The 20,341-nt window shown below is 40.4% G+C and overlaps 1 protein-coding gene across 2 annotated transcripts in view; it reads right to left on the reverse strand.

Moving 5' to 3' along the window:
* Window positions 1-6,251: 6,251 nt before the first annotated feature.
* Window positions 6,252-20,341, reverse strand: part of CACUL1 (CDK2 associated cullin domain 1) — a 46,879-nt gene continuing 32,789 nt past the window's right edge. Inside the window, exons 6-9 of one of the 2 annotated variants that reach the window (XM_084524923.1) lie at window positions 16,628-16,717; window positions 13,158-13,296; window positions 10,249-10,292; window positions 6,252-9,298 (exon numbers count right to left, since the gene is read on the reverse strand). In XM_084524923.1, the coding sequence (XP_084381049.1) occupies window positions 9,258-9,298; window positions 10,249-10,292; window positions 13,158-13,296; window positions 16,628-16,717 (314 nt within the window). In that variant the 3' untranslated portion in view covers window positions 6,252-9,257. The other variant, XM_084524924.1, reaches the window with a different exon arrangement.

Genomic DNA, 20,341 nt, shown 5'->3' on the forward strand with positions numbered 1-20,341 from the left:
GCTAGATACATGCAACCCCTTTTTGAGCACAGAGCTGTCCCCAAGGAACCCCTCTTACTATCACCTAGTTTGTAAGAGAACAGCCAACACTGCTACCAAAGGCAGATTACTGAAGGTTACTTTTTCATGTCCTCAACTTCTAGGAATTCTCCACAAAATGGGAATAAGCCTTTCTGACAGCTCTGACTCAGAGTGATAGGCAGAAGTGACAGGTTTGGACAGCTTGAGAATAAAAGCAGAGAGAACACACCTGCAAACAGCATCAGCTTCATGCATACTGACAGAGACTATAAAAAGGTGAGAGCAGAAGAGAATTGTAAGTCATAGGAGTGATCAGGAGTAAATCAGGAGTACTTGATTAGCGACATATTAACACCTACAGAAGAACAGCCTAGAATTGCTGGTAGAAATTTTAAATATATTTAAATTAATTCCCCCATTCCTGAGGAAGCCATTATGTTGACACTGGTGGTGCCTAATATTTTGATCTGTTTTGGAACATCAAGCTACCAGCATTTTAATCTTTTCTGCAACATGACTATTAAGGGAAATTAAAATGCAGCTCTGCTAAATGATTGCCAGTACATCATCCATGCAGAAGTGAGAGCAATAAGACCTAATTTGACAACTGCAACCTCACCCAGGGTAATTAACACAAGCAGGGTTATTAAGCCTAGAGGAATTCAGGTCATGCTATTTCTCTTCAGAAAGAGACAGAAACCTCCTATTTGCATCGTTGTCCTTCCTTAACTGAATATTCCCATCCTGTTGGAGTGGCCCACTTGTGAGCATGCTAGCCACACAGGGAGCCTAGCAGGGAAGTCAGGAGGATACAAAGGAATTCAGCCTCTGCAAATCAGGAGACTCTGGAGAGCTGAAATAGAGACTTGGCATTTAACTTTAGGTGGAAAACTACAAGTTTCAATACAGACACTGCTTTGGAGAAGCTAAAGGATGCTGAAATTGTGCCTATGAAGGTACACACCTTTTGCAGAATCTTAGTGTGCAATCAAAGACAAGATCTTCTGAACAAAGTGCTGCCTCCTCTTTGTTCATGACTTGTCATATTCCACATGATCTGGCAGTTTTATTGTTAGCTCTCTGTGATTCCAAAAAATGCTCAAAGATTAGTATCATTAGTATCTGTTCATTAGCCTTAATTTGACTGATATAAAACTGAAGTCAAAATGGCTCTATTAAAAGCAGCCAGATCTGCTTTTTTTCCCCTCTGTATAGGTAGCTCATGGAAGAAGTAAAGAGAATAATTTAATAATTGCTAAAGCATTTCCTTGTATATGACACAAGAGGAATTCGCCAGATTATACTAAGCTTGAAATAAGTCATTCTGAGGATGCACACACACCCAAAGCTAAATTAGCTCCAGTGGGAACTAACTTCACAAGCATTATCTTTCAGGATGCTTTTAAAAATCAATAAAGCTCTTGAAATACTTTAAATACAACCAAAGATTTGCTGCAAAGTAGCTAAATCTACTAGTGGAGGTTTGTTCAGTCCTGGGGATTGCTAAATGGAAACCTAAGCACCATTTGGTAGTACAAATAATAATGTCCTCTGTTGCCCAGTGCTCACCTCCAGCCTACTTACTTCACTTCAGTAAATCCAAGGACAAAGGATAATCTCTTGTTTCCCTGTCTGTTAGGCAAAGCAAGTTCTAACCCCAAAGGTTAGCTATGGGGCACATGCACACCCTTCATTACACCTTTAATTAAAAATGTAGCATCAGGGCCTTGGGTACCCCTGCTGTGATGGGATGCTCAGAGAAACCGTGCCAATCTCTCAGAGGTTTTGCAAATTTTGATTTCTTACAGAAGAGCCCAGAGATGACATGCTTTTGCAATCATGCCTCAAAGATGACTCCTGAAGTGTAGGTGAAAGTTTGTTCTGCAGCAACAATCGCAGATGTTAAACCTCAGCCACAGCAGACGAGTTGCTGCTGAACTGCTCTGCTCAGTCTGCTTCGCCCATTTTGGATCTTCAGAGGCAAGTAGATGCTTTGAAGATGAGTAGTTGTGCTGGCAAGCTGACAAGAGGACTTGGCAAACTGTAAGCTGCTTGCTGTCCTGTAATGGCAGATCCTGAAGTTGCAGAGGATCAGTTCGTCCAACCTCAGAGGATTCACAGCAAAAAGTCAGTGCACTTTGCACTGCAGAAACACCTTGCTAAATAAAATGAATATTCTCTTGCTAAAAGTTTTTCTTGTTTACTTTTACCCAAGGAAATCAACTTGGCAATTCCCATTTCATCAGCAGGATCAGAGTCAGATATCACAAATTCCTGCCTGAAGTCATCATCTGTGATGTCAGGGTTTGGACACGGGAGTGTACCAGCAACACCTGTGTCCTAAAACAGGGAGCTCTAAAGCATGAATAATGATGGCTCATTTTGGTAGTTTATAGCATGGATATGTGCATTCACATGGCAATACAGTAGGGCAGATAATTCAGCAAGCCTGTGGCAAGTGAGAACATCTAATGGTGATTTCCACAAAGTGCTTGGTGACATTCCTCACAAAAAGCTCTCTTAAAGATATATATATATATTATAACAATAATACAAAGCACCAATAAATAATGGATAAGCTTTTCGTTGTGAATAAACTGCCACTTGAAAGCTACAGAGTAGAAGCTGACAGCTCCCTCAGCAGAGAGGTGCCCAGCAGACCACCACAGTGCCTGGTGGACTGCGTCAACCGCTGTATTCACAAAAACCTGAAAAAGAGGTAAACAGTGAAAGTAGCTTCCAGGGGAGTAGAAAAGAGGGTGGCTACAAAGAGCTACAGGACATCATTACACCAAGCAACACAGTAAGTGACGCAGCTTACTCAATGTTACATCAAATGTCAACATGATGCATTAGAAAAACACAATCTGAATTCTCCTCTCCCAAGAGGAGGTCTGAGTTACTGCTACCCACAAACGAGGTCTTTAGACTGGAACAAAAGCTCTAAAAAGCATCGGTTCTATATGTACTGGTTATCAAGATAAGGCAAATGTTATGCCAGAGAATTATAATAAAGAATTTTTATACCAAACCATGAATCAGGTGAGGGATTTATATCAACAGTTATGGGTGCAGTTTTTCAGTTCATGACACATCCCTTGAGGGAGACATGGAGCACAAGCATGCAGGAAGGATCTTGTTTTAATTCATGGGTGTCTCGTTCCTGCATATCTGTATTTAATAAGTACAGTGCTCTCTGAAACAGAAGATTGGAGCCACAACCAGATAGCATACAATCACTTGAACATGCTTGTAGAAGTTGTAACTGAGGGAACAAATAGGCTAATGAGTTTATTTATATTATAAGCAGATAATCACCAGGTATGATGCATCTCTGTACTTGGATGAAATTTTGCCTAGCATTCACTGGAACAGACTAAAATGTGGTCAGCACAAAAGCACAGCAGAAGCTGTGGCCATTACCAAGATACAACAGTGAACCCCCTTGGGATGACGACAGATACACACTCTTTCCATTACATAATTTTAAGGGAACTTCAAGGGGACTGCAGGCATGCAGCAGTCAAAATCCTGTACCTTGAACAATGTGGGCTATGCAAGGAACTGGGAACAGCAGGTGCCTACTCAAGACTAAACACAAAATTCATCTAAGAACCAAGCAGGCCTGTTTCCCTGCTGCTCTTGCACAGGTAGGGCAGGTCTTGCCTGTCAAGTTCTGCTCCCAGCTCCTTTGATGAGAAAGCTTCAAGTATCAGCAGGCCACGGCTGGCAACACAGAGAGCCAAAATGGAAATCTTGAAGTATTCACACTCTGTGCTATGTGGCACCTGCTCATGAAAGGTTTTGCTTTATCTTATCCATACAGAGAACCTAAGTCAGGCATCTTAAAAAATGGGCAATTTAACATTGCATGCCCTAACCTCCCTCATGTGTGAGGCACATGGCACTGCTCAGCCGTATCTGCCACAGGAACAAGTCACCCTGAAGATAAGATGTGAATTTGCAGTACATCAGCTATTCCATGGGAATATCCCTGGAGACTCTTTTTGGGCATATGCTCACAGGTAACTTACTTCAGAGTCACAAGGTGCTTCTATGGGACAGCAACATGAACCTAATCAGATGCACCACGTCACCTCATCAGCAGCAAGCTCATGGCTCTGCATACCTTGTATTTCAAAGAGGTGCTCTCGTCCTGACACAGGGTAACACCTTGTGTCCATCCCGGGATGGACATTTACAGATTGCTCTCTGTACAAAACCTTCCAGCTTGCTGACAGATGGCAGCCAACAAGTAACTTACCTGCTGCCCACAAGAGGAACTGGCGATAACCCAGGTCAGCTCGGAAAGTTTGTCTTAAGGAATGATTAGCTGAAACACAACTCTAAAGAGACAGTAAGTGCTTTTATTAAATTTGTTTTGATGCCATCATTAGGAGACTCAACTTTCCTGTTCTGTGCTAATTAGACCAGCCGGCAGAAGCCCAGAAAGAGGAACATCAATCAAGGGCATCTGGAGCACCGCAGGAACAGACAGAGAGAGACTGCCAGAAGGGATTTCTGAGTGCTCATTGCCTACGAAGTTTTGGAATCCCCTTCAACCAGTCATTCAAGTTAGGTCAAGACACATGGATTTAATCCTTCCAGCCCCTCTAGCAAAGTGCAAAGTCAGGGAGCTTTCAGCTGAGGCCAAATCAGCAGGTCTGTCTCTAACGCAGGAACACCAACCTCCTGCACCTCCTGACAGATGCTGAGACTTCCCCTCACACGTGATTCTGCTCCGCATCCAAAGGCAGCATATTTAACTACCGATAGAAATGAATTGACATTCTCCAACCTTTTTTTTCTGTAACCATTGGTACAAAAATACCTCATCAGGCCTGCATCACACCAACTTGTGGTATAAAAAGTAATGTCCTATTGGGCAACATACCTTCCTCTGTGCTGTAATTACTAAGAAAATGACACCTACCAAAGCCTACCCTGGTACACGCCTTCCACAGCTGCCATTTTATCTGAAGCTTGAAAGGCTACTAAAAAGATCCTTTATCCAAGATGAATTCCAGAACTCAAACACTGCAGTGCTACAAGCACAGCACCCTCAATGCGGCTGACTGTCCTGGACCAGGTTATGGTGGAGGCCAGCAAGTGAGATCAGTGACAGACACCCATAACCCATCCCTGGAGGCAAAAACCTTCTCTACCAGCTAAAGAAAGCTACAGAAGGCAAGATCCCAGACTCTGTCTACAAAGCCTCTGCTACCTTACCTAGCGATAAAGATTCAGTAGGACTCAGCATTTCCTGTCACAAAAGGCATACTAGCTATGGGCTGCGATCAGAGATTGTGCTGAGAGGCTGCATGACTGACTACGTGCTGTAGTGCTGGCCTGATCCGCGTGCATCTGCCTCCACAGCCACTCCATCCCCACTGCTTGCACGTGGCCAAAGGCAGAGCAGGGACGGCTGCGCCTCATGGCAGTGAGGCACCGTGTCTGCTCCTGCCTCTTCATGACATTTTTATTCATAAGAGCAACTTCTTCGCTTTTTCCACGCTTAGAACAGTTCTGGAACATCATGGTTAAGATCTCAAAGAATCAGAATAGCCCAAGTTAGGAGGGACTCACAAGGATCATTGAGTCCAACTCCTGGCTGCACCCAGGCCCACCCAAAAATCAGACCACGTGCCTGAGAGCATTGTCCAAATCCTTCTTGAACTCTGGCAGGTTCAGTGCCATGACCCCTGGAGCCTGTCCCAGTGCCCAACCACCCTGTCAGTGCAGAACTTTTTCCTGATACCCAGCGTGAGCTGCCCCTGCTGCAGCTCCATGCCCTTCCCCCAGGTCCCATCACTGTCACCCTTCCCTTGGGGTTGTCATCACAGACGTGAAAAGCAGTGATCTGCCACTCAGAACTTGGCTCTGTGGTGTTTTTTTGTTGTTTGGTTTGGGTTTTTTTGATTGGTTGGGTTTTGCTTGTAAACACACAGAAAGGAAATGATCATGTCAGAGAAAAATTAAAAGGCACGAATGGGACCGAGCAAAGAACAGGAGTCAAACTTTTGCTTGAATGCAGTCAGTTCACAGACACTCAACTGCAGGAAGGCATCAAGGAAATCCAACCGTAGAAGAGCTGAGCACTTACCTGCATGGACCATTCTTCATTGTTTGTGTCAAAGACCGTCTTGCCCATATCTTGGCAATATCCCTACCACCACAGCAGCCAGCAGCGTGAACTTAAGTACTACAGCCTTCAAAATCAACAACTGAAGTTTGTCTAAAAATAGTTTAATGTAGCAAGTTTGGCTATAGAACCAGTGCAACATAAAGAGGACACCCATCATATAACCAACTTTACTGCTTAATCTTAACAGAGTAAGCTACAGATGCAATGGATTTACCACAAGTTATTTGGTTAAATTAAATACTGCAGTTAGGATCATGCTGTTCATAATTGTGGCTTTACAGTACCAATGCGTAAGTTGGCTGAGTTAGTTTTACTGTAAAATGCAAGTTTACAGAGAAACAAATAATTTAGTATAGTATGTTGTATTCCGTTTCATGCTCCGTCACAATGATAAAGTCTTAGACAAACAATATTTCAGCATTATGTGGATAATGCTAAAACATACAGAAAATTTAATGCCAGATTTACAACATAATACAGTGCTTAACAAACAGATTTCTTGTGTATGTTGGCCAAGTGAGAAGGCTACACAGGACTGAGAAGTATCCAAACGCTACTCGTAGTGCGTATGAAGTGAACACGCTGCCAGGAATGCTTTACCTTCTGAAGGAAGTGTTGTCCTAAAGTTTGTGTCCCGAGCATAACGCAACAAAATGAATGCAAAACCCTTGCCTCAGCCATGAAGCAAGAGCACTCACTATATACTTTCAAACTTAACCCAGAAAAACACTTCAAAAAGAGGAAGAAGAGTTGTAATCTCTTGACAATGACGACAGAACTTGATTACTGTACTATGGGAACGGCCGTGATGCTGTAAACAAACTTCAACCGAATTTGGTTAATGCATCTACTCTTAACCCAAGAACACTGTCATTTCAGCACAGACTGGTTTTTAAAGCTAAAGACGCTACCAGAGGTTTTATTTTTGTTTAAAGCCAAAGCTGGTAAAAATCTGGAAGCCGGCAGATCATTTTTTGTTCCCTACTAGTTTTCATCAACTTCTCCACTGTGTACTGCAGGAAAATTTTTCAAAATACCTGTTTCTGTCTAATGCTGCTTCAACTGAAGTAGCTGGTAGCAAAGTTGAAAGAAATGCTCTGAGCATTTGAAAATCCCTACTCAGAGTGGTTTGCTTTTTCTACTGTTAGGTACGGGGTCAGACTGCTGGCATTGCTCTACAAGGAAAACAAGACACGTATTCATTTTTACTTTTAAAAGAAAAACTTCCTCAAAATTAAATCAGCTTTGCAAACATGCAAAGAAATATATAGGTAAACCAGACTGGAATCGCAATCAGACTGTCAAATCACAACAATGTCCTTTTCCTTCTCTTTTTTTTCCTCCAAATTAAATGTGTTGCCAGAGTAGTTGGTGTGAAACTGATGGAATTAAATTCATTTACACGAAGTCTGGTTACAAAGCAGAAAGAAAATGAAACTTCATCCCTGCCGCTTCTGTTTTTTTATTATTAATATTTTTCCTGCATTTTATAATGTAACACATGCAAGCATAAAGGGGTTTCTGGTGTCTGTGTTGTGTTTTTTCCCCCCAACAGGCTTAAGAGTTGTGCAAGACAAAACTGAATAAACTTTTGCTTCATTTCAGAAAGACTTTATATTAGCAACTTATTTCTTTTTCATAACTAAAAGATGATAAAAATAAATCCATACTAATAGAAAAACAGTCAAACTGCTCTTTCAAGTACATTTCTCCCCTCATAAAGGAATTGCATTAGCCATATACGGATTAAAACCCATGTCACAATCATTAGCATTCAGACCTTAGGTCCAGATCTCCCAGCACTGGACTCAGCTGGACTTGCAGCTGAGTTTACACAAGCCTGGAAGCAGGAGGCTGGTAGGTACACGTGCATGCATTACACCACTCTCGAATTCCCTGATTCTGACTACATCCACTATCACACCCCCATCGTGTCCCTGAAGCAAGAGAAGTGGCGCAGGAGCCACAAAGTGATCTTGGACAGATGGCATCATTCCCTGATCAGGTGCAAAGCTGGTTTCTGCTGACAGAGATGCACTTTGCAGACCTATTAGACTGGAGAATTTTGTCCACAATCCACCCTAAAAAAAAAATTAGCCTTGGCAGCTTATGTTTCTACATAACACAGCATAAAATACAATTTAGTATTTCCTTTAGTCTCGAATTCACATCTCAAACTGTTGCAATTATGGAAGCCAATGAAAAGTTAGAGAGGGGTTTTTACAAGAGTTGGTCCCAGCATTAGACACTAATACATATGAAAAATGAAAAGGGACAAACTTCCAAGCCACTATTAGTGATGGTAATAGGTTCAACTTTTCTTCCTTCCTTCTTAAATTCACCTCCTATCCATACAAGAGAAAAAGTGCAACTTTGCAGCATGTTTGTTCACATCAAGTTTTTCCTCAAGAACACATTTTGCAGTAACAAAGTATGGTCTATAAAGTTGCAAAGTGCACAAGCTGAAGGCACAGAGTACAAACACATAGGAAAACAGAGTTCAAAGTAACAAGTAACAAATAAAGAAAAAAGAAAAACCTGGAATTTAAAACTCCCTGACAGAAGATACATTTATATGGGACCAACTCTTAAAAGGTGACAATTTTTACACTAATGAACAAATACTGCAAAATAATGAAACTTTATTCTTATTATTTAAGTAAAAGATCCAGAAAATACCTTGAAGTTTAAAAACTAATACACTGACGTGTTAACTAGTTTTAAGAATGTCCTTAATATTAAGAAAAGAGTGCAAAAAAGGTTCTTCCATTCTAACGCTTTTGGAAGCTGCTGATTTCGGCTGCCCATTCCCACTTTGAAAGGATTATTTTTCAAGGTGCGTTCCTCACAATAATCGCAGAGCATGAACTTGTTGAGAGACTAGACCAAGGAAACATGTCTTTCAAAGTCATCCCAATTATAGCAGCAACTGACATTTTATCATATAAAGAAGAAAGTCCAAAACTCTTCTTCGAGGCATAGTTCGTGTCAGAGCTTGAGTATCAGCAGTTGCCAAAGGAGGCTCCAGTTACCTCCTGTGCTCCTCCAGTGTCTGTTCTGGCTAGGAATAGAAGCTGATCCAGTATATTCACTATCTGTACCCCCTGGAGCTTGCACAAGTTGATGAGCCATCTGAAATAAAAAAAAAGTTCAAGATATTCTCTCATTAAAAAAAACACCCTCTGTCCTTTGCCCCCTTACCCAAACAATCCTAAAAACAGCATTGCCTGCAAAACACCAACAGTGTAGCCTGAAGATGATACACCAAGCAAACAGCAATTCATTTCAGGTTATAATAAGTATTCACAATAGAACTGTATGACATTTATGGCAGGAAATAAAGCAAACACACTCTGTTGAAAGGACAGGAAGAAACTTGGTGGAAAGTGTACAATAAAATGAACTGAAGTTAACAGCGCCAGAATAGATACTATTATCCAAACCTGAAGGCTATTTAAGGACAAGCAATCAAATGCTAGAGGCCACACAGCCAGCTAGCTGCATGCAGAGGTGCAGCCCCCAAGTTCTCACCATCCCCGGGAGCCCAGAGGTCAGCCCATACGCTCAAGCTGAGGGGGGGAGTGCAATATGCTGGAGGGCAGGGTTAGAAGCCACATTCAGTGCAGGTCTACATTGTTCTACTCCCAGTTTGTTCGGAAATACTGATATTCACTGCACCCAGAACAGACCTCTGCAGAGCCACATCTGGCACACGTCCACAGAACATCCCTCGATTTCATCTTACCGCTCTGAGAATACGCCCGTGCACTGCATCTTTCTTGCTCCAGGTTTCCTTGAGATGCTTGACTTTGGGCAAGACTTTCCTCGACTGTCAGGCAAGACAGTCACAACCCTCACTGACGCCAAGAAATAAAGCCACAACTACCACTTCTAAAGTGCCTACATAACCTATTATTCTAGCATAAAAGGAAACTAGATTTGTTATAGAGTACAAGCAGCACAGTTCAAAAGGAATACTTAGTAGAGAAACACGCAGACAGACAAATATCCTCTCTTCTTGCTTATTGAAAAGAACTTTAACCAGAGCTGGTACAGTATCAGAGTAGAAGATTCATACTTACTGTAAGTTAACTCTTCTCCAGCTCTCTTGCGTGACTGGTCACCTCTAGGAAAGAGGAAGAAGAGAGAGACGTTCACTTGAAAAAAGGAAAATGGTAACAAAATACTTCAGCACAACCATCAACTTCTCATGGACTTTTAGAAACAAAAAATAAACACGGTAGCAATAATACATCACTGCAGGATTCTCAATTTGCTGAGCAGGAATACTAGATAATTTTATTTACTTAATTAGTAAAGTCTGAAAGTTCATCTTTGTAGAACGGTATTTTTACAAAATGAAGATGAGAAAGTGCCCATGCACACTGTGGTCTCATCATACATAAAGTTGTTTCCTTTAGTTCTATAAGGTTTGGTTGAGAAATTTGAATTATATTTAAAATTCTGCGTCTATCAGCCTAAAACAGTAAGATATGCCTGGAAACCCAGTAGTCTAAGTAAGTCCAAGCTGACAGCATTCCCTCTCCAAGCAGAATATTTCAATACCAGAGTTGTATAAACACATGTTGACAGCATTCCTCCTGAAAACCCAGAGCAAAATTCCTATCCATTTCGGAAAAAAAGAACACCACTGCTTTTATTCTTATGCACACAAACTCTTAAGGCTGGAAAATCTTGCTCCTTCACAAGTTTCTTATGACAACAGATACACTGTTGAAACTGTTGTATGAAGAAGAGAGGCTCCGATATATTTTCATCACAGTAGTTATAATTTCATGTTTATCTGCTGGAAACTGGTTGAAATTGGGGATTCTAATAATATGAAGTGTTTTTCCTCTAAAACCACTCTTAAGGTGATAGACCTGCTGTGTATGCCTTGATTAAGCTCTTTCACAGGAGAAATACCACTGGGAGACTGGCTTGCATTCCCATTTTTTGCAGCAATCGTTTATAATAGTGCTGATCAGCTGACTATTTCAACTAGAGCCTGACAGGCCATTAATGCTGAAGACACCTCACTGTGCTGTATTCCTCATGGTTATTGTTGTAGGAAATGCTGCAGTGAAGACATCACCATTTTTGACACAATTATGGAAGAGTGAATGATATTTCTTGCTAACCCAACAAAGTACAAAGGAGCATGCCAAGTCTGTTAAAAAAGAAAAACAACCCTTTTATACATATGTACATATAAATCTATATGTAGAAATACAACCTTATCATTTATAACCTTTCAGAATTGTTCTGTATTTCTGAACATGGAGAGAGGCTTATTACATCCTGAAATACATTTCAAGGCAAAATGCATTTCAAATATCACTGCAAAATGCCACACAACAAATATATTAACTGTACACACTGTACTTTAACTCTTTGAATACCCTCCAGGCTTACAAGAATGCACCAATTCCCTGATATACAGAATATTGGGCAAAAACACATTCACCACAGACTAAAAGCAGTCAGTTATTCCACTGCAATGTCGTATTTTGCATTGGTTATTTAGTAAATTGAAAGCAAGCCACACAGAAAGAGCAGTTGCACCACTAGGGTGGGCCAGTTTTCTAAACCTACAAGCCATATCAACGCTCTCCAGGTGGCCAATAACTGGAAGGTCACATAACTGCAGAAAGCCAAAAAGACAGGAACTCAGAAATCAGCCTGCAAACATGTCACACAGAAACCTTTACTTAGTTCTTCCCTGTATGACCATCCTCAAGCCTTAATCTCTTCTTTGTCCCCCCCCTGCTGTACATGACACAAGGCAGAAACAGTTTCCTATGGATTTGCAATGGTTCCAGTGCAAGAAAAGGTTGAAAATTAGAGAAAATTAAGTGTCCCTTTTTTGTTTTGTTCTGTGCATTATGTTTATTGTCAGCATTATACGTCTACTCAGTTTCAAACCATCTCCAACTTCTGCTTCCTGGGCCAAATGCAGTGCATTTCACAGCTCTTACGGCTTTGTTTTCAGTATCTTATCTCTCGCACATCCATACAAAAACAACTTCTCTCAATAAAAAGCCAGCAAACAAAAGCAGTTCTCTCTTCTTCCTTATAAAGAGTGCAGCGACCACACTATTTTTATTTGGGTCAGTAGCACAGTTTAGAAGCTCACTGATTCACTACATTTTGAAGAGAGAGAGCCTGAGATGACCTTAGAGGAAAACTACACAAGAGTATGAAATCCAGGACTACATCTAACAGGAGACATACCCACATCAGGTAGGCATTCAAACTACAAGACCAGGTTCTCAGCGTTCCACAGGTAAAGTAAAGAAGAAAGTCGTGTGGTTTTCACACAGAAATGAAACTACCAGGAACTGAGCATGATAGCTTTCCCAGCCTGATCTTGGTTTGTCAGACTAGTGCCAAAGCAGTACACAAACGTGGTAAATGTGCTCTGCTCTCACCAAGCCAGGCTGATAAAAGAGCACACAGTAACTGGCAGAGCCCACGCTGAACAAGATAGGAGAAAATTTTCCTTACCTATCTCTTAGTGTTTGTTCATTCCCCAATTTAAAGCTCAGTCAGAAGAGAAATTCTCATTTAAACTAAATACCTGGCCTGCATAAATAGCTATGAAGGTAGAATAAGAAATCATCAACTTAATAACATTCAGAAACATCGTAAAAAAGGCAGCTCAGAAAATGAATGGCCAACATAAAAGGCTGAATGAGACCATGACCATGCATTAGAAATGCAATCAAAGCACAAGGAAGCATGAACTGTTTAGTAATCTGTTTCATGAAAATATTTTAAGACTTCTGGTCTTCTGACTACGGGTTCTATCTGCAGGGTTGGTAGTGCTCAAAACACTTTTAGGCCATACTTTAGATATTGAGCTTTGAAGGTTCTTTATAAACTCTTAAAGTAATTCTTCAATATTTTTATGTGTATCCGTTTTTACTATTTCAGCACTGACCATCACAATTGTTACAGAAGACTTTTAATAATTAATAATTATTATTACCTAGCAAATCCATTCTGCATAAGTTCTCTTTGAAGTTTCTGGTCTTGAGCAGCATATTCTTGAAGCTCAGATTCCACTGCAGGGGGTAGAATGTTTGGGATGAATTTAGAAAATAAAGCTGGTGCCATCTGTACCCATTCTGTAAGGAAAACCAACCAAAAAAAAAAAAATGGAAGGAGATTTGTGAAAATTTTGCCGTTTGGAAAAAAATTAGTAGCAAATTTATTATATACCTTTGTTCTATCTTAAATAACTTCTAGGATTTTTAATTAAAAACCAATAGAGCAAATATTCAGAAAGCAGAACAAATATTCAGACTGTTAAACTCAGATATTTACATGTAGATAAAGGAATTTCTTTGTGTCATCAACCTCACTATCAAACTGAAATTCACTTCTTGCTGTGTCTCTCGAGGCCTGCTGAATCTTTGGATGCTCTCAGAGATGTATTGCAGATGCAAACCCACCTTGAAAAAAAGATTATTTGCAGCATTTTACTCTGGGAAGGAGATTCTCAGAGCTTGCACCACTCCTCCCTGAGCCTTACCTTCTAGGAAGCACAGTAATAACACCACACAACCCTGCCTCTCCATCCCCCACTTCAGATGAACTGACACAATTCTTACACTGATCTTCCAAAGCTTAGATGAACATTTGTTAATATTCATCATACAATTTTAACTTGTATGGGTTCAGCTTCAGGATAGGAAGTGTGATTTAATTTCACTACAGCAAACATTGCCTTCCAGGAGCAAGATGCGTTTACCTTAAAGCCTCTTCAATGCAGCTAAGAAACACAGGAGACTGAACAAAGGATGAAAACAGTGTTTATAGCAACCGTGTAAGAAGTTCTGAGAAAAAGTACATACACTTCAAACATTTCTAAACCTAAATTTTCCAGAGGTTGTAGCAGTTACCTTAAACTGCATCTTCACATGGTAAAAAAGGAGTGCTTTATGTTCACTAAGGCACATTTTAAGTTTTTATCCAATTCCCACACATGGTTGCTTGGTTAATGCCAAGCTTCAACAGTCTGTCATCAGCAACCTCACAAAGTAATGATTACTGGTGTATAGGTGGTTTAAACAACAGAAAAAAAAAAAGAAAAAAAAAAAAAAAAAAACAACGCATTAACCTCCCTCATCATGACAGCAGTGCTTGATAACAAAATAACCACACAGACTTGAAACAGAACTTCTCATCTTATACAATGCAGTAAAAAATAAATAAATAAAATAAATAAATAAATAGCATGCTTAACAACTCCTTCAACAGCTGTGTTCCTAGAGAAAAAGGAAAAATTACAGAGCAATTCCTGAAGAGATGATTGTGCACGTCTCTGTAGGCCCGCTGAGAAGCGTTGCTTTGTGCAACTGAATTCAGCCGAGAGAGAAGACTTGCTAAGAGTGGGTGAATTTCTCCATTTCCATTATCCTTTTTGTTCTTCCCAGAATGAAATGGATGGGTACTTAAAAATCATCTAGTTCCCAGCTCCCTGCTACGGGCAGGGATGTCACCCACTAGGTCAGGTTGCCCAGGGCCCCATCCAACCTGGTCAGGGATGGGGCAGCCATAGCTTCTCTGGACAACCCGTCCCAGTGCCTCTCTACCCTCAGAGTAAAGAATTTCTTCCTAATACCTAATCTACTAAATCTACATAATCTACTAATCTACTAAATCTACTCTCCTTCAGTTTAAAGCTGTCACCACTTGCCCTATCACTGCACCCCCTGACAGAGAGACCCTCCCCAGCTTTCCTGTAGGCCCCTTTTGGTACTGGAAGGCCTCTGAAGACCTCTCCAGAGCCTTCTCTTCTCCAGGCTGAACAACACCAACTCTCATCCTGGCTTCACAGGAGAGGTGCTCCAGCCCTTTGATCATCTTTCCCAGAGGTTGAAGAATTTAAGGAGCAGGTAATTAGAGTAAATGTGTACCTGTTTAAGCAATAAAGTCAATTACCTGGGTCTTCCTACCCAGCTGTTGAAAGCAGATTTCACAAGTTGTTGGAACAACCTTTATACTCAAAGACCTTACAGACATAAGGCAACTATTCAAAATCTGATTAGGCCCATGACACCAAATCAAACTAGTACCTGCCTGTGGAGTAAACAAGCCAGACAGGGATCATCTGAAATGGATAAGACCACCACCCCATAACATTAAATGCAGTACAACACAACCCCATGGGACTGCTTTCAAAAGAAACCATGCTTTCTTAATAACTTATATACCCTTCCTTTGTTTGACATTGAACGGTTTATAAAAATGAAAGAAATACCATGATAAATATTGTAGGATGTTAATTTTGTTGTGAAAGTAAACCCCGATTACTAAATGTCATTTATCCATGCATTTTATAAATGGAGGTTCCACTGCATTTCTGTCTTGAATAAATGCTAAAAGGTTGTTCTACAAAAGTTTTTTGGTAAGTTTTCCCATCCCCTTTTCGATTTCTATAAATGAGGACTCCAAAACAAAAATAGACTGAAGCTGGAACACTGCAGTACTAAAAACAAAACAAAAAATAGAAAGAGAAGGAGATCTAATTTGCTTTTTTTTTTTTTTCAACTGAATTTTGTTTTTTAAAGATGTAGAAAAGTAAGGGAAACATTTTGATTCAGAAGATGACCAAACCATTTCCTTTCCAATTCTCAGAGGCAGATACGGATTGACAGCAAGACTGCAGTACTTCATTAGAGAATGAAAAATCATTTCAACATTGTTAGAACGATACATCTTACAAGCTGAACTGCCATTTCAGCATGGAAATCAAATTCACAGCAAGCTTCAGGTACCATTTATTTACAGATATTTTGAATATTTCCAGTGTTGCTGAACTCTTTACAAGTGTAGGGTAGAGCTCTGCTCTCTTCTCCAAGTATTACAGAATGAAGGATTTCTGCACAAAATTGATTAAAATCTGCAACACGTCTTTGCTATCAATCGAATTGTTGCACAAGACATCCATGATGGATGTCCAGGAGTTAAATTAAGCTCTTGCATGAAATAATACCAACGAAATAATGGCTTCACAGAAGAAACTGTCATTCATCTTACATCAAAGATCTGGCCTTTTGAAGGAGCAGCTCACAACTCTCACCATTTCAATACATCAGCTTCTAAATTTCTTCCATAATTGACCCATTATGAAGCCTTCCTTATCTCTACAGAGCACAAGAAATAGGTCTTCCCATTATCTTCAGAACAGAGGATTTTTGTTGTTGTTTCCCCAGCACTGTCCACCACAAGTGATTTCAGTACCCACATGGTTGGTTATCTTGTCACCTTGTGCAGGTCACAGAGATGGGCAGCAAGAATTGGGACCCCTTTACATAGTAAAATTATGCACCACAATGGACAGAATACAACACATATTTGCACGTTAAATATATATTAGATAATTAACAGCTGCATTTTTAGTGAAACATATATGAACAACAGTATTGACAGACAAACAGTTTTCTTTTTTACCTGGTCTTAGTGTATACAGGCCTTTCACAATGTTTGCCATGGTTGACGGAGTTATTTGAAACGGTGTTGACTGAGCTTCCAAAAGTAAAGCTGAAATAAAATTAAGAGAAGTATAATTAGCCATCTTTCTAATAAATACTAGGGTCTTACTCATATTAAAAAAAAAAATACAGTAATTGTGCTTTTTGTTGTTGCTGTTGTTGTTATCAGATGTCCTTAAAGGAAAGTGCCAGGTATCTGATTGACAACTTAATGCTCAAAGGTAATAAAACAATCACCTATGTACAGAAGTATTCTGTTCATATAAAGTAAGGAATAAAAAAATAAGTTATTCCACATTTTCACATTTTCAGAGAGAGAGCAGGAGGTGTGAGGAAAAACCAAGCAAGCAATGGCTGTAAGTATTCAGATACAGAACAGAAGTAAACAATTTATTTTTAGAAGCACTCTTATACTGAGAGATTCACACAAATCCCCGCGTTGTATCATTTACCATCTTGCCTTTAAACTAAGGCTGGATTGAAAGCTTATGAATGAAGTACAAGCAACATAGAAAATATGCAGAAATAACAAAGTTGTTTGTTCTTTTAAATAAAAGTGATAATTTCTGTCTCATTCTTGGTATCCCCTGTAGTAAACACTGCATTAATTCCATCTTCCGCTAGTGTAAAACACTGTCAGTAGGACGTTTGGTGTTTATATGATGCTATTCAAACATTTATACTGCACTGTATTTGTTTGAAGTATGTACTTACATCTGAATTATAAAAACACATAAGAAATAAAAATCAATACAGTTTGAACCAACTGCTGCCTCTCAATGTTTATGCCTCTCTGAAGCATCTGAGCAGTATATAAACCCTTTTGTACCCAGTATGGAAAGAAGAAAAGACTGTTACAAATCTTCCTAAAGGGCATCTCTCTTGTGCTTACACACTAGAGACTGGTTTTCAAACCACAGAGCTTCTCCAGCTCTATCTTCTGTACCTGCCAGTACTTAGCACAAAAAGAAAAATCGTCGATATTGTTCTTCTCCTCCTGAAACTGTGCAAGTGGCTCATGAAAGAGATTACCAAAGAAAGTATTTTTTCTAAGCTCTCATCCCAAGTAATCAAAGTAGTTATATTTAACCGCTATAGATTAATTTATTTTACACAGAACTATCTTAGAAGTGCTTGCTCCGTTCAGCTGGAGCCTTGATGGGTGAGGGTCTGTGATTTGTTTTATAATGATGTATTTACAGCCTACTTCCCACAGATTCTCCAAACAGCCTCCTGGCAGCCAAGAAAGTTACATTAAAAATGTGCTAATGTTTTGTAAGGAAGGTATGTAGATGGTCATGCACAATCCATACAGTGCATATACACAAGCACACATATATTTGATTAACTTCACTACAAACCGTGAAGTATCCAGAGAACTGTACATTTGTTCTTCACGTACAGACTCCAAATTATGTTCTAAAACAGTATCAACTTACTTAAAATAAGCCTCAGAATTAATACTGACTCTGGACCACAAAGTCAGTTAAACAACACTTGAATTTTTTAAAAGATATTAAAAACCAATTAAACTAACATAGCCTCTTGCCTTTCTTTCTGTTAAGCTGAGAACTGCGCTTTCCAGTAGCATCCAAGTTCTAACTAGCAAAAGCAATCGAAAAATACTTCAAAAGCTGTAATTGTTTATGTACAAGACATACTGTGGGAGAGAAAAAAGCTATTCAGAATTGCTCTGGGCACAAGCCCAAGCATTAAAGGAAGCTTTACAACCACATAACCAACTGGAGGGCACCTGACTGCTTCGATACCCCCCAGCAAAAGGAAAATTGCAGGCCATACATATTCCATGTATGGATGAAAACATAGCTATGGTGCCTGTACCACGACCACGCTTTCACATGTACTAGTATCTTTCAAATTTATTTTTATTTTGTTTTAAATACTACTGGGAAAAAAAAAATCTGACATATCAAAGACAGGAAACAACGATCACACCAGACTGAGTGCCCCCCTCTTTCCTCTCAGCCTGCAGTCCTGGGGACACACTAGGGCTGCAGGATGCTCCCTGTTCTTCCTCCCTTCCAGAAGACAAACGCTCCCTCAGCCACCTGTACACACACTCTCACATGTGATCCTTTAACATGCTCAGCTTCTGACCAACAGATTTAATCGTGCAATAGTTTAAGAGGACAGTCTGCACTGTACAAACAGCTCACCATTATAAACATGCAATAGTACTTACCAATTTATTTTAGGCTGGTATTCACCCACAAAACTAATTTCAATTGCAGTCCTATCAGATAACCTGAACAGCCATATTTACAAAATAAAGCAAGGGAAATGAGCAGCCACTTGTTTCTATTCTAGATTACTGACCACGTCACCCAGCATTAAGAAGGGATTTCATGAACAAAAACATCAGTGGATGAATTTACCTGGAGATCACTCCTACAGGAAGATCTTCATCACTTTGTTGCAGCTTTGAAAATCAAGATTTCTCATCTTCGTTTCTGGCAACTGCTTACACCACATGCCACAATGCAAGCTTAAATTGCTCCCTCCTTCCTGATTTACGGTCATAAATACATCATGATAGCATCACACTCAGCAAAAGCACAAAGTACTGGCATATATTTAATATTTCCCAATAGAAAAAGGAAAGCTAAAAGAATATGCTGCTCATTACACCGTACAGCATAACCTGCCACAGAATCACAGGCTGGCTGAGGTGGGCAGGGACATTTGGGTCCCTCTGGTCCCACCCTGTCCCAGCAGGGCCACGTCCAGGCAGCTTTGGGGGATCTCCAAGGAGACCCCACGGCCTCTCTCACAACCTGTGCCAGGGCTCAGCCACCCGCACAGCACGGACAGGCTTCCTGATGTCCTGATGGAACCTCCTGGGCTCCAGTCAGTGCCACAGCCTCTTGCCCTGGCACTGGGCAGCACCGAAAGCAGCCTGGCTCCATCTCGCTGAATCCTCTCAAACAGAGGGGGAAGGCTGTAGCCCAGCTGACACCTTTTCCAAAAGCTTGATACCAGTACCTGAAGGATGAGTTAACAGTACTGCAAGGACAGGTATTTTCAGTGATTTCTGTAGGAATGATCCAAATCTTTCTGGATAGATCTGAAAACTGCAGGTTGACGGAGTGGAGTGTAAATACACAGATGAAAGTGAAACTTCCTTGCACAGATTTGTTTTCAGCTTTGCAAGGACACCTAACCACTTCCTACCCAAACTTTCAATCCTGTATTACTTCTTAAGTGTCACTTAACCTCAGCTGTGCCAGTCACGCTGAAGTTAGCTGTTATTTTGCACTCTTCTGCTTACAAAAAGACCTTCAGATGTGAAGACTCCTGCAGACTCCTTCAACCTTCTGCCAGGAGCTCCACCTGCGGCACCCAAAGACATTTGTGCCAAAAGACATTTGTACCAAAGACAGAGCAGGGTGAGGCAGAATCACACCAAACCTCAGATGAATGACAGCGGTAATGACACCGCGATACAATCTGACCACCTCCGCAGTGTTTGTGAACTAAGATTGCATTTTACAGACTAAGTAACCAGTATGTAAAGAAGCTAATTACCCTGCAAATAGTCTTGAAAATTACTCACGGCAGAATCAAAGAAGAGAAGTGTGGGTTCCCATGATGAAATGCTTTGAGTGCAGGAAGATACAAGATGCTTTGAAACACCGTTACGCTGAGGGAAGAC

The sequence above is a fragment of the Aythya ferina genome (genome assembly GCF_964211825.1).
Source record: "Aythya ferina genome assembly, chromosome: 7".
NCBI classification, from domain to species: domain Eukaryota; kingdom Metazoa; phylum Chordata; class Aves; order Anseriformes; family Anatidae; genus Aythya; species Aythya ferina.